Consider the following 14,149-nt stretch of genomic DNA (forward strand, 5'->3'; position numbering starts at 1 on the left):
TAAACAAACAAACACCTGTTCATGATCATAATTTGTACTTGCAATATAGTCCATGTTCACGAACAATAACCAAACAATCAATTCCTTCATCAGTCTATTGGCATAATGCAGGCTAATTCATAAATACCATTGCCTATATGAAAATCAAAAAGGCTTCACTTATATACTTTTGAGAGCTCAACATTTGGGCACCATTAACTCTCACAAGTCTAATGAAAATTTAGGCAAAGCATATATGCAAAATATATTTATACTGATCCAAGTAATGGCCAACCAAAGCAACACCAGTATTTGCAATTACTAAAAATAACAACCAATTACTGTGAAAATTTGGGCAAAATCACCAATTCGAAACTCATCAAAAAATACATTGAAAATTTCTGGAGTTTCAGCATGTAACTATTGAAGACAAAAGTATACGGTGTAAAATTCAAAGAAAATAACCAAAATTTTGTAACCTAAGTGGCATGTCAATTAACGGCGACGGCCTGCTGCTTAGGGGGATCGAGGGGTTTCTTGGACTTGTCTCCGACAAAATCTTCCATGTTGTAGATGACGGTGATGTAAAGAGAACAACTTGGGCACCGAGCGATCTCTTCACCTTGCTTCAGCTCTTCCATGGTGATTTGGAAGAGGTATCCGCACGGACAAGGGTATGTATACGCCTGAAGCTCTTCCTTCCACTCCATATCCTCGATCTCCACGTCATCGTAAGACATCGTTTCGTGTTGCTTCCCTCTCTATGCTTCTTTTTCTTTGTTGTATACGAACCTCTGCCTGAAGTGTTTCGTGTCTAGGTTCTCTCTTAGGAAATTACTCAAATTACGGCTTTTCAGCTACTTTTGCTCAGATTCGGAGCCCCGTTTGATTAGAATAAAAATAAAAATATTCGGCCGTGTAGAAATAAACCTGGTATTAATACAGAATATGAAGTATGAACCACAGAAGTAAGTGATCAAAAATTGTGCACTCTTGTTCCTTAAGTAAGGTGTCTCATAATTAGGTTGACCCAGTATGAATCAGATTAATCTAAATATGGTAAAATATAAGTTATAAATGATATATTCATGTGGCCATTATTATGTAACCATTGTAACGGTCATTAGTAGTGTTATTATTACTTATATATTATATATATATGGTTTCCCTCTTGTAAATATACAAGAATGATGAATAAGAATACTTCCCTTTCTTCTTGTCTTCATTCTCCTGTTATAGTAGTTCCTGTTATAGCAGTTTTTACATATCATACAACCTGGGAGCAAAAGGCCAATGGACAACAAAATCCATTACAACACGTTATAAGCACGCTCAGTACACCGTGGTGTATAATTTGTTTTATGCCTAAATTGTATATGTGTATGCCTCATCACGCTCACAATCCCAGTAATATTATGAGTTTTATGCCTTATGTTTTTTTGGATGTCTCAAATAGCATATGCTTATGATATGTGAATTTATACATATGATGATATCATAATGATGTTTATTATTTCCGGATGCTTCAATTTACCTTTTGCAAACATTAGGTTTTTCGAAATTGCACATACATAATATTAAAGGTTGTATGCGTGTTTTGCACAGAATCCACAAAAGCATGAGTTTTTTTTACACTATGCTTATCTACTTACAAATTATTCACATATTCAAACATATTGCATTCAAAGATTTCGGATATGCATACAAAAATTTTCAGAAATTTATGAACGTTCTTCGAATACTTTTACAAAAAAGAGATCTTCACAACATAATTCCTGTTGAGAACTAGGAATGAACTTAGCAGTATGTGTTGGTTTTTGGGCGAAATTTGAGTATTTTAGAAATCGAAAGATCATAAATACCTACCTTGGTTATTACCGATCGGCGTCCTGATCGGAATTCAATCGCCCGTTGCGATCTTTACGGCGGTCACGGCGTCGCAGCGGCGGCGACTGTTGAAGATCGCCCGCCCCCCGTCTGGCTTCTTCCTGCGTCGGCGTCGTCCAGCGGCAACGGTGGCGCTACTCGGCGACGGCGGTAAGACAAGCGGTGGCGATGGAGCTGGTTTTCCGGCGAAAGGAGACGAACGCGAGGTGCGATGGCTATGGCGTCTGTCTCTCTTCTAGCTGCTTCGTTTGCCTGATGATGAATGGCTGCTAGGGTTATGGACCAAAGTGATAATAGCTTGATGGATTTGGTTTGGGTCGGGTGTGGACCAATTTAGCCAGACTTGATCCAATCTTAAAAAAGCTATTATTGTTGTTGGGCTCATTTTGTGTTCATAAGTTGTTGAACAAAGATGATAGATAGATTATGATGGGCCATGTAGTCCAATTTTGCCAGACCTATGATTAAATAAAACTTTAATTCATTTGGGTCTCCTTTTTAAGGTCTTTGGAATATTTTTTTAGGCCAAATTATTTTGAGCTTTTTGGACCGATTCGTTGAGATAATTCTATTAAATTATAATAATTCAATATGAGCTTCTTCTTTCTTTTAGCTTGTTTTGAATTTTAATTTAATATGTGTGCTCATATTTAATTGTCTAAGTATTACAATTTATTTATGATATATGAGCCCTTCCAGTTTCATAATATGCTTAATCATAATAGTTCTCTTATTCCTTTATTACTTTCTTGCAATGTTTATGGTTATTAATTATTGCTTTGTTTTGTTTACTCCCATCATGCGGGAGTAGTTCGTTTATGGGTTTGGATTAGGGATCCATTGTTAATCTTGATGTTCAATTGGTAATTAATTGCATAAAGGGATTGAATCTTTTACCTAGGGTTTATGTTGATTTAGAGATTTCTTTGCACTAGTTATTGATTTGTGGCCAGAATTAATTGCTAGTCTAGGAGAGGGATTCATTACAACGACAGTTGGATGGAGACCTCGAGCCTTACCAATTTCAACCTAATTTTCCTGCTATGAAAATAGAGGTAATTTTGGGGGCTTACAATGCTTAGGTGCTTAAGGTTATGATTGATGCATCACGACAGTGGGGCAATCTTAGCCTAATTCTCTTATTGATTACGAAAGTAGCTGAGTAGAATTCTTTTGTGCATTGCCCATATATTCCTTGGTTAATTATTCTTTCCCTAATCCTGAGTTTGTTAGAACATCAAGATTACAATCCCCCTAATCTGGCCCGTACCTTTATCATATAGTTTTCACCTTAATCAATTGCTTTCTTTTATTCCACATCATTCAGTTTCTGTTACTTGGATTCTATAAATTCATATACTCTAGTGCCTGGTAATTCACACAGTCACGTGCCATAACACCAATCCTCAGCGGAACGACATTACACCCTTTTTACACTCATCATTTGTGCTCATCATTGATCAGAAAAGAGTGACAAGGTCCTATAGATAATCCCCAAATTGGACCAAATATATTTATCTCAATACTCCTTGACACCAAAAGTGTAGAAAATCTATCGGTTTAAGAGATATGAAACATAACACTAGATCTAACAAAGAAGTATTGTCACTCTTGTCTTAAAAAGAATTATGTCCTGAAGACATTTGTCTAGACGACAAAAACCCTAGTAAGGTGCACCAAACAAACATAATACTAGGGATACGGAACAATCAGATCTGAATATTGGGAAATGTCAACGATCTGATTAAAAATTGTCATGATTTTGGGACAAAATTTTAAAACTGTCGATCCAGGTGAGATGCCAGAAGCATCCTCATTATTTAATATTTAAAGGAGCAATTAAGGAAGAGCTCGACTCGCTAAAACAGATTCTCTTGACAATACATACACCATTGAATAATAACCATGTTGGTTACAAATGGATGTTTGTACGATCGAGAAATGAAAACAATAAGGTGATATAATAACGAGTGTTTGTAGCATATGGGTTAACGCAGAAACCCTTGATTAATTTTAATCAAATCTCCCATGTACGATGACATTAAGTTCCGCTATACAAGATAATTGGCAGTACAAACTTAGATATGCAGCTAATAAACGCCAAGACCATATGACAATAAGGTCACTGGACGGTATGGTCTTTATATGACCTTAGCACAGATCATAATTGACTGAGTAATTCTCCTATCAATCCTGAAGATTGGGTCTAAAAGGACCAACAACTGTACTCTTTTGCAACCTATATACTATGTACTCTTTTCCTCACTAGATTTTCCAACTGGGTTTTTACAGTGTGGTTTTTAACGAGGCATGAGTATGATATAATAAACGGGGAGAAAGTTGCAAATAAATACTTAAATATACGAACCCCGAAATCCTAATGATTATGCCTTGAAGGCTTATGATTGTACTCTTTTTCCCTTAACTAAGTTTTTCCCAATGGGTTTTCTTAGTGTAAGGTTTTTAACGAGACAATCAGGAGAGTTGTTGTCTTCAGGGGGAGCAACAATTATTGGTCCAGAAGACCACCAACCATTGTAAATTCTAAAGATTAAACGCAACAAGTTATGGTTGTACTCTTTTCTCTTAACTAAGTTTTTCCCACTAGGTTTTCTTAGTGTAAGGTTTTAATGAGGCAACTAGGATATGAGTTTATAAATATCATGTACTCTTTTCTTCAACTAGGTTTTTCCCACGTGGTTTTCCTAGTGAAGTTTTTAAGGAGACATGAAAATATTCGAGTACACCATTCATGTAACTTGTACTCTTTTATTATCTAGGTTTTTCCCACAGGGTTTCCTAGCAAGTTTTTAACCAGGCAAGATCGTGAACAAATAATGTCCAAGGGGGAGTGTTATAAATGATATATTCATGTGGCCATTATTATGTAACCGTTGTAACGGTCATTGTAATTAGTAGTGTTATTATTACTTATATATTATATATATATATATATATATATATATATATGGTTTCCCTCTTGTAAATATACAACAATGATGAATAAGAATACTTCCCTTTCTACTTGTCTTCATTCTCCTGTTATAGTAGTTCCTGTTATAGTAGTTTTTACATATCATACAACCTGGGAGCAAAAGGCCAATGGACAACAAAATCCATTACAACAGACTAATCCTTTTTGTCCTTAATTATTCGTTGTTGCAAAATACTCCCTCATCTTTTTTAACATGGTTCAACAAGTTAGGCTTTAATTATAAAATTATTTTTTAGTAATTTCTTGTCGCTGCTTTCAAATTTCCGCTTCATCATCAGTATACAATAGAAGCAATAATCATCATCATATTCTCAACTTTCTCCTAAAATATGAATGGTAAATTTTAAGAGCTCATGTGGATAAAACATCATTCTTCTAAGGGTTTTTTTTATTCCTCTACACAAGCCTATGGAAACCAATTAAAGCACTTATGAGTAGTGTATACAAACGTTATAGTTCGTCAGCTAAAGGATAGAAGAAATGCAATATCGTTATCGCGAATTGTTTTCTAGAAAAATGTATTGAAGTTGTGTTAATTCCACTGATCTTAAACAACATACACCTAATGTTTATAAGAAAACAAACACAACCAGCAAATGACCAGATTTTCTTTCATGTCTCTATTAGTCATCATGGAGAGAACTATGAGCATAAGAGCAATGACAGACAAGAAAATAGAGCAAATAAGTGTTGGAATCAGTTTTTTAAATTTAAAAGCAAGTCATTCAATTGGCACATTCTATTGCTATGTGGTCGATAAATTAATGATTAACTGTTTTGAAAAGCTTTTCTGAGGAACGGGAACTTTTCATGTTGAGTTATTAATGTAGGCCTTATTCAGTCAATTGTTCTGACTAAGCTAGATGCCTGGATTGGGTAACCTAAGCTGCTCTTCCAATGTTACTGTACTTGCTACTATATTTGTTCCTAGTCTCTTTGAAATCTAGTCATTACCTCTGAGAAGCTATGTAGGTAACAAAATTATCAATCCTGGTCCAGAAAAATTAAGTTATGGTTAATGGGCAAACATTTATTGACAATTTGGATTAAAAGGCTGACGATATATCAGCAAAAAATTCTTGAGGGTTTGGTGTTGAGGCTCGGTGGTGTCGAGGAAAGGGCAAAGACGGTAGCCGCCGAAGAAGTCGATGGAGGGCATGAAGTTACCGTTGAAGAAGTCGATGCATTGGGTTCAATCTTAGTCTTTTTCAAACTCTTTGGAGATGATAAACAATCCATGTTTATTTTCTTCAAAGATTGCTACTCAGGAGTGGTTTCATCAACGGAAATGACTTCTAGATTTGTCAAATATGTAGCTTCCAGCGGTGTTATGCCCTAGTCGAAAATAAGTATTAAAAATCAAGGCTAAAAAAATTTTATTGCATGAGGTAGAACGAAATTGTAATTAAAAATTACCTGATTGCTATCCACACCTCCAGGAGCCTTCAACACTCAAAATCCTTGAGTTTAAACATGTCTTTTGGAAAATTAGAATCATCTTAATCCGTAACGCTAATCAAAGTGTCATTATTTATTTTCATAATGTACTTTTGCTCGCACAACTTAAACCTCATGCGAGACGTTTGCACAATGAGGATATTATAGATTTTCCCTTCCTTCAAGAGTTTGTTCAATTGTTTGACAAATTCTTTAGAAATTTGTAGATGGATACAAATTTCCTAATGGAGTCACCCATAAATATTAATATTAATATTAATATTAATTAATAAATAAATATTATAGTTTTCATGAATATACAAAAAAATAGTAATAATTCATCATGCGATTATATTATGTGGATAACAAATCCATTATGTGAATATATTCTATGATGTATATTGAAGTTTGATTGTCTAATAACAACATACAACATAAAGTTAAAATTCAGTATTCTAAAATAAACCATTTAACCAATATACTATGACTATGAGTCTAAATTATAGTATAAGTCTAAACTATAGCCTTAATCCAATATAAATAAATAAATAATATAAATTTATGTTCTATGGGTAACAAATTCATTTTGTGATTATAGTTTGTGGATAACAAATCCATTCTGTGATTAAATTTTGTGATGTATATTGAAGTATGATTGTCTAACATACAACATAAATTCAGGAGTTTATTACCGAAATGGTCCCTCGACTATTGCGAAATTACCAATTTGGTCCTTGACAATTTTTCGTATCCAATTAAGTCCCTCGACTTTGAAAATTTTAACCAATTTGGTCCTTCATTTATTTTGCCGTTAAAATTGGGACCAAATTGATAATTTTGCAATAGTCAAGGGACCAAATTGGTAATTTTACTATAGTCAAGGAACTAAATTGGTAGTTAATTTTTCACTAAAATGGTCCCTTGATTATAACAAAATTACCAATTTGGTCCTTTGACTATAGCAAAATTACCAATTTCGTCCCGATTTTAACTTCAAAATAAACGGAGGACCAAATTGGTTAAAAATTTCAAAGTCGAGGGACTTAATTGGGCACGAAAAATTGTTGAGGACCAAATTGGTTGTTCCGCAATAGTCGAGGGACCATTTTAGTAATAAACTCTAAATTCAGTATTCTGAAATAAAACATTCAATCAATATAGTATGAGTCTAAATTATAGCATGAGTTTAAACATTCAACCAATATAGTATGAGTCTAAATTATAGCATGAGTTTAAACTATAGTATTAATAAGCATGAGTTTAAGCATGTCAGTGTGTCCTGAGGGATAGGTCGGTCACAAAAATTCAATGAAAAGATAGGTGAAGACAAACGAGTCAACATTGCCCCCACTAAGGCTCGAACCCATAACCTCCCACTTAGGAAAATCACTTCATGCATCTTAACCACAAAGTTGTTGGCATTTTATTTTCAGTTAATTAGTCAATTAGAATAATAGATGCACTGGTATTTTTACCTAATTTACGTTCTATTTTTAATTAATGATGTAGAATATTATTGAAATATTTTCATTCCATTTTTAATTTACCTTTACTATTGTTTAAAATTTAAAATATGTCTTTACTATTGATGATGTAGAGTATTATTATTGAAATATTTCCTTTCCATTTTAATTTACTTTTACTATTGATGATGTAGAATACTATTATTGAAATAGTTTCGTTTCATTTTTAATTTCCGTTCCATTGTTTAAAATTGTGAAAGATTTACAATTTAATTGTGATTTGATTTAATCTACTGTGTAATATTATTGTGAAAAATTAAAATGCAATGATTTGACCATTTATTGTTCCATTTTAATTAATTATGGATATTTTTTTTTAATTTCTAGTCAACTATTAATATTCATTTCCTTTTCCAATTGACATAATTTCAGTTCTCTTTTCTATTTTTAATTTTCAATCAATTATTAATATTCATTTCTTTTTCCAATTTACCTAATTTTTGTTCAATTTTTAATTGATGATTTAAAATATTATTGTGAAATATTTCTATCATAATAATTACCATAATTACTAATAATGAATTATAACAAATTATAATTAATATTATTTATAATAATAATAACCATATTACTACAATGCCCCTACGTTTGGGCGGGAAAATTTTAGAGGAGGATATTACTTTTATATATAGTATAGATTTTTGGTTGCATTCTAGAAAATTGTTTTTGTGTGTTTGGTTCGTTTTTTTAGAAAATGAGATTATACATTTTAATTGTATAATAACAAATCAAAATAACCATAATCTCGAATCTCAGTTTTCTCAATCTCAATCTTCTAAAATCTTACTCCCACTGTGCTGGCACAAGGGCGAAAAAAAAGACAGCAGTCGAAGCTCCACCGCTATTTCTCGTCCAACGATACAACGGCTCTGCCACCTCCACCATCGTTTCTCCTCCAGCGACATAGCAGCCAGGGACCATCGCTGCCACATGAATTTGCTATTTCCACAGTCAGGAAGGAGCGACTGGCGACGTTGGGTTGCACTTTTGGTTGATTGGCAGCTAGACAACGGGTTGCACAACCAGGAAAAAGTGAAGTTAGCGAATGGAAAATGACTTCCCCAAAATAGGGGAGGTCATTTTCCATAAAAAAAAAAAAAAACATGTATATTTTTCATTGACCAGACCTTTATTTTTCATTGACTTTAATTTTCTACCATCTACCAAACACCAAAAACCTAGAAAATAATTTCAGAAATTATTTTTCGAATTTTTAAACACACCCTAACACTGAAAAACATAATAATGGATTAAGTCAAATGTCTAAATTAAAATAGAAATTAACTCTAAAAATATTAATATAATGTATTGAATTAGTGCAGGATAGGAGAAAAGCATGACCTAAAGATAGTAAATTGAGTTACGTAGACGGAAGCTTTGTATCATACAATGATATTATCCCCCATCACCTTGAAGAAAGCAATAATGATCCGACATATACGCATACACAAAGAAATAAAATAATGCATACCGTGAAAAGAAAACATATATACAGTGAAATATAGATTAAAAATGAGCAAAGTTTATAAATGAGTTTGTCTTATTATTGGTTTTTTTTTTCTTTTGAAAGCAAACCACACAAATTCATATTATCAAAAGATCATTACACAAAGCTTGAGAAATAAACGAGGAACCGCTATGAAACTAAAACCGATTACCTATCAAAAGACTAGCGTCTCGAGAACCTAATATCACTAAGAGCCAGTTGAGTTGGAGATTTTTTTTTTTTTATGAATAAAATTAATAAATATCATATGCTTTGGAGATCGACTTCATTGGAAAGTTTAAACTTATCATTACTTTTCTCAAATATTGTGGGTGCTCAAATTTATTTGGTGTCTTCTTTGCTTTAGCTATTTTTTATCCCTTTGTTTTTTTGTTTTTTGTTTTTTTTTTTTGTTTTTTTTTTTGTATCTGACAAATTTTTTAAAGGAGTTTAGCGGTTTAGCCTTATTTTTCATTTGAAAATAATAATAATAGAAAATTATGAAAAAAATGTAAAATAAAAACAAAAACGAAAACATTGCTTTCGTAACTAAACATATCCAAAAATCCAAAATCATTGAAATAGGAACATAGAAAGTAAACCAATCAAAACCAATAAATAAAAATAAAAAGTTGAAGTCTTGGCCAATAGGAGCTTGCCTAAAGGGGTCAGTTTACATTATTATTATTGTTGTTATTTGATTTAAATTTTTTTTTTATAGATAAACCGCATATTCGTCTTTGATTCGTTCTACCCTAGCTACATTCTACAAGAGCACACCCCACCCAAGTACCCATTGACCCACCATCTACTACAACTAATTTTTCATTTAAATTTCCTTCATTCTTCATTGCATTATTTTTAATAAAAATAGCTAACATATGTTTTCAAAAAAAAAATAGCTAACATATCATTTCATCATTAAGACTAAATGTGATAATTGCAACAATTGGATTGGTACATACACTGTACTCCATGGAAGCCAGTAAGGAAAGGCACAGTGTCGTGATCTTATACATTATGATCAGTTCACGGACTAATTTAATTAAGATTCTCAAAACAAATTAAAGTCCATATATAATTACGTATATTGTACTTGTTTATCATATCTATTTTGTTCATTATCGTGTACTACTCTTATCCTGAATCTTCTCCTTTCTTATAAAATATATACAAATCTTATTCATTCAAACTAATATTAATTAAAATTTGAATAGATATTAAAAGAAAATATTCGATCTTTCGAGAGAACAAGCAAGAAACACAAATTGGAGTTTAGTAGTAATGATAGGGTGATCTTATCCACCATTGACAACTGTCAGTCATATCTCTAGCGCCTTCTTTCCAAAACCTGCTTTGCTGTATCAACAGTGATGCCTGTTTAAATTGCCTGTAGATTGGAGAATATCATTTTCTGTTCAAAATATTATTATTATTATTATTATTATTATTTTGCCACTATTATTATCTCATTATAAGAATTTAATTTAAAAGTTAACAGTTTTATATGGAATATATTTTTAACCATCATAAATTATGATGAATTAATTAAATTAAAAATATCATTTTCTTCCTTGTACGTGCCATAAAATCCCTCCGAATTTGAGCATTTAATTATGTAATGCTTATTCAAAACTTTAAATTTGGATACTCAATACATTAAACAAGATTTCATCATTTTTTGAACAAAAAAAAAAAATAACAATAATCGTTAAATTAAGACATAGTTATCAATTATTGTTGGCCATCATCACTATATATACCCAAAAAAAATCAATACAATACTTAGCTAAATTAAGATTAATATTAAATCCACTTGCTTTAAAAATTATCAATATATATTTAAGGCTTTAATTTGCCCTTGAATAATGTTCTTAGCTTCACACTAGACAGTATTTCATCTCTTAAAATAATAATAATAATAATAATAATAATAATAATAATAATAATACTCATTAGATGAAGTCATTATATGTATAAACTATAGTCCATTGGTTATCATTATTGTACAATACTTAGTTAAAGATTTTGCGTGGCTAATAACAACATTATAAATGTCATTAAACATATTTGTTGATGAAAGACAAAAAATAGTCATGTCACAATAATGCTAGAATCAATATGACACATATAAATCTAGACTAGAACAAAATAAAAAGACTAGACTGAACCCTATAAATTAAATCTAGGACAAAAATGGAATTATATAAAAAATTATTGAAATTAAATTATTGCATTATTTGGGAGCGGACACACAGGTATAAATTATTATTATGTATATTGAGAAAGCAATTATTATTGAGAAAATAATACGAAATATTGAACCGGAAACTGGGTATGGCAGTGGAAGGAAGGCATGGGATTGGGATATATATAAGTAGATGAAGTGAGTGCATGTGATGAGGAAACCAGTACACTCATTTTATTAACCCTTCACTTCCATCCATTTTCATCCGTTGATTCATACCACGATGCCGATTAGACAGATAGCGATCGGGAGGCCGCACGAGGCGACTCACCCCGACACCTTGAAGGCGGCGTTGGCTGAGTTCTTCTCAACCCTAATCTTCGTGTTTGCAGGTGAAGGCTCAGGGATGGCCTTCGCTAAGCTCACCGGAGGCGGCCCAAGCACGCCTTCCGGCCTTGTTGCCGCCTCCATAGCTCACGCCTTTGGCCTTTTCGTGGCGGTTGCTGTTGGCGCCAACATCTCCGGCGGCCACGTCAACCCTGCCGTCACCTTTGGCGCCTTCGTCGGCGGTAACATAAGCCTTCTCCGTGGAATCCTCTACTGGATTGCCCAGTTGCTTGGCTCCGTCGCCGCTTGCTTTCTCCTCAAGTTCTCCACCGGCGGCTTGGTGAGTGACCTTTGACATGACTCTGATACCAAATTGAAGCATGTGTTCTATTTCAACTAAAAGTCTTAAAAATTGATAGTTGGACTGTATATTTATATTTATATATTATTTATACTCAACAATTATTTTTATACGTGCAGGAGACATCTGGGTTTGCACTATCAGGAGTGGGGGCTCTGAACGCATTAGTGTTCGAGATAGTGATGACCTTTGGGCTAGTGTACACGGTGTACGCAACGGCCGTGGATCCAAAGAAGGGCAGTTTGGGAACAATTGCACCTATAGCTATTGGCTTCATCGTGGGAGCTAACATCTTGGCCGGCGGCGCCTTCACCGGCGCCTCCATGAACCCCGCCGTGGCTTTCGGCCCCGCCGTCGTGAGCTGGAGCTGGGACTGCCACTGGATCTACTGGGTGGGGCCCCTTGTGGGTGGAGGGATTGCTGGCCTTGTCTATGATCTCCTCTTCATCCCTCAACACCATGAAGCGTTGCCCTAAAACGCAACGAGGGGTAATAATGTAAATGCAATGGTTCTATTCACCCACGGCTATTCCCATTATGGTCTAGTTTTATTTATCTGTTTATGTATGATCTTTGAGTCAAGTTTTAATTTATTTGAATTTTGGATATCTATTGTGTGATTGGTGGTGGGTGTAGGGCCCAAGGTCATTTCTGTAATTATGTATGTGTATGTTCTATTCAAGATCTTGGATTTTGTTTCAATTCCAGATATTCCCATTCCCACTTTATTCTCTTTTCTTGACTTCTTATTTACTTATTGAAATTAATAGTGTTGGGTGAAAATGGAATAGTAAGCCTGCATACATCGAACAATTAATTATAGATTTTTTATTTTTTTTTGAAAAAGAAACTATTTTTGCCATAAAATTCAAATTCAAGGCATGTTACAACTTGTACCATGAACCCTACCATATGGAGTGTGATGAGACGACATGAAAATGATATTTTGTTGCATAGCTGCTAAACAGAATCAAGAGAAGGTAATATATATACCCACTGATGTGACAGGGAACAATATATTGAATTGGTGAAATGTGGCACAAAAATGGCCATAAAATGGGATATCCTTTTACTACTTTTGGTCCTATAGAAAGTTTGTAACATTTTTTTTTTTGTGTATCCAGGATTACCACCGTCTGACATGGTAACTAATCCCCTCGTTGAATTACAAGTAACTCTTTTGGGTGCGACAACTGATCTGGAGATGTAAAACTGTTGGTAACATTTTTATTATTTGTGTATGATTATGAAAATTATTACTATTGATTCATAAATTTTGTTTTTTTTTTTTGGTCTTTTTCGAGAGAAATTTGATGGAGATTTTACCATTTTTTTTATATAACTTGTTTTTTTGAATACTAAAATACCAAATAACTTGTTAATGACAGTTTATAATAAAATGCCGACAAACAAATAAAGCCCCCATATACCTTCAAATAACTTGTGTAGCATTTATGAACAAAGTTAAAGCCTCTTCCCATTTTTTTTCTCTAACCAAATATCACAAATTAATTAAGCATGTTTGGATATATCAATCAAAGGGTTTGTTTAATAACTTTTTAGGTTAATTTTTAGCCATTTAAACCACTTTAATTTGCCAATTGCTTAAGGTAAATTATATCATGTACCATGTGCCATGTTACATCATAGGACCCAAGTTATAAAAATAATATTGTGGAATGTTTGGATATCAATCAAAGGTTTTGTTAGGTAAACGAACTTTTCACGTTAACTTTTTACTTATTTAACCCACTTTAGTTGTTTAAATCAAATTATATCATCTACCCAAGTTATAAAAATAATATAATACTTTAAATAAAAAAAATGAAATACATAAAAATAGTACTGCAAGTTCATAAAAATAACACCAATTAACCAATTATACAGTTTAAATATATTATTATCGTTTTCTTTTCAAAAAATATTATTCTCTTTTTTTTTTTACATAAGTAAAATATTCAATATA

The 14,149-nt window shown here is 32.9% G+C and overlaps 1 protein-coding gene and 1 long non-coding RNA gene across 2 annotated transcripts; one reads left to right on the forward strand and one right to left on the reverse strand.

The window, feature by feature from the left end:
* Positions 1 to 829: 829 nt before the first annotated feature.
* On the reverse strand, positions 830 to 2,146 carry LOC116030868. Its single transcript, XR_004100455.1, has 2 exons — positions 1,846 to 2,146; positions 830 to 1,255 (listed from the first exon to the last, which is right to left on the reverse strand). It is a non-coding gene; the product is annotated as an uncharacterized LOC116030868 (long non-coding RNA).
* A 9,553-nt stretch (positions 2,147 to 11,699) lies between these two features.
* On the forward strand, positions 11,700 to 12,911 carry LOC116030185 (aquaporin TIP1-1-like). The gene is made up of 2 exons (XM_031272347.1): positions 11,700 to 12,162; positions 12,303 to 12,911. The coding sequence occupies exons 1-2, from the start codon at positions 11,779 to 11,781 to the stop codon at positions 12,657 to 12,659; spliced, it is 741 nt and encodes a 246-aa protein (XP_031128207.1). The 5' UTR covers positions 11,700 to 11,778; the 3' UTR covers positions 12,660 to 12,911.
* The last annotated feature ends 1,238 nt before the right edge of the window (positions 12,912 to 14,149 follow it).

This window comes from Ipomoea triloba, chromosome 9 (genome assembly GCF_003576645.1).
Source record: "Ipomoea triloba cultivar NCNSP0323 chromosome 9, ASM357664v1".
In the NCBI taxonomy this organism is placed as follows: domain Eukaryota; kingdom Viridiplantae; phylum Streptophyta; class Magnoliopsida; order Solanales; family Convolvulaceae; genus Ipomoea; species Ipomoea triloba.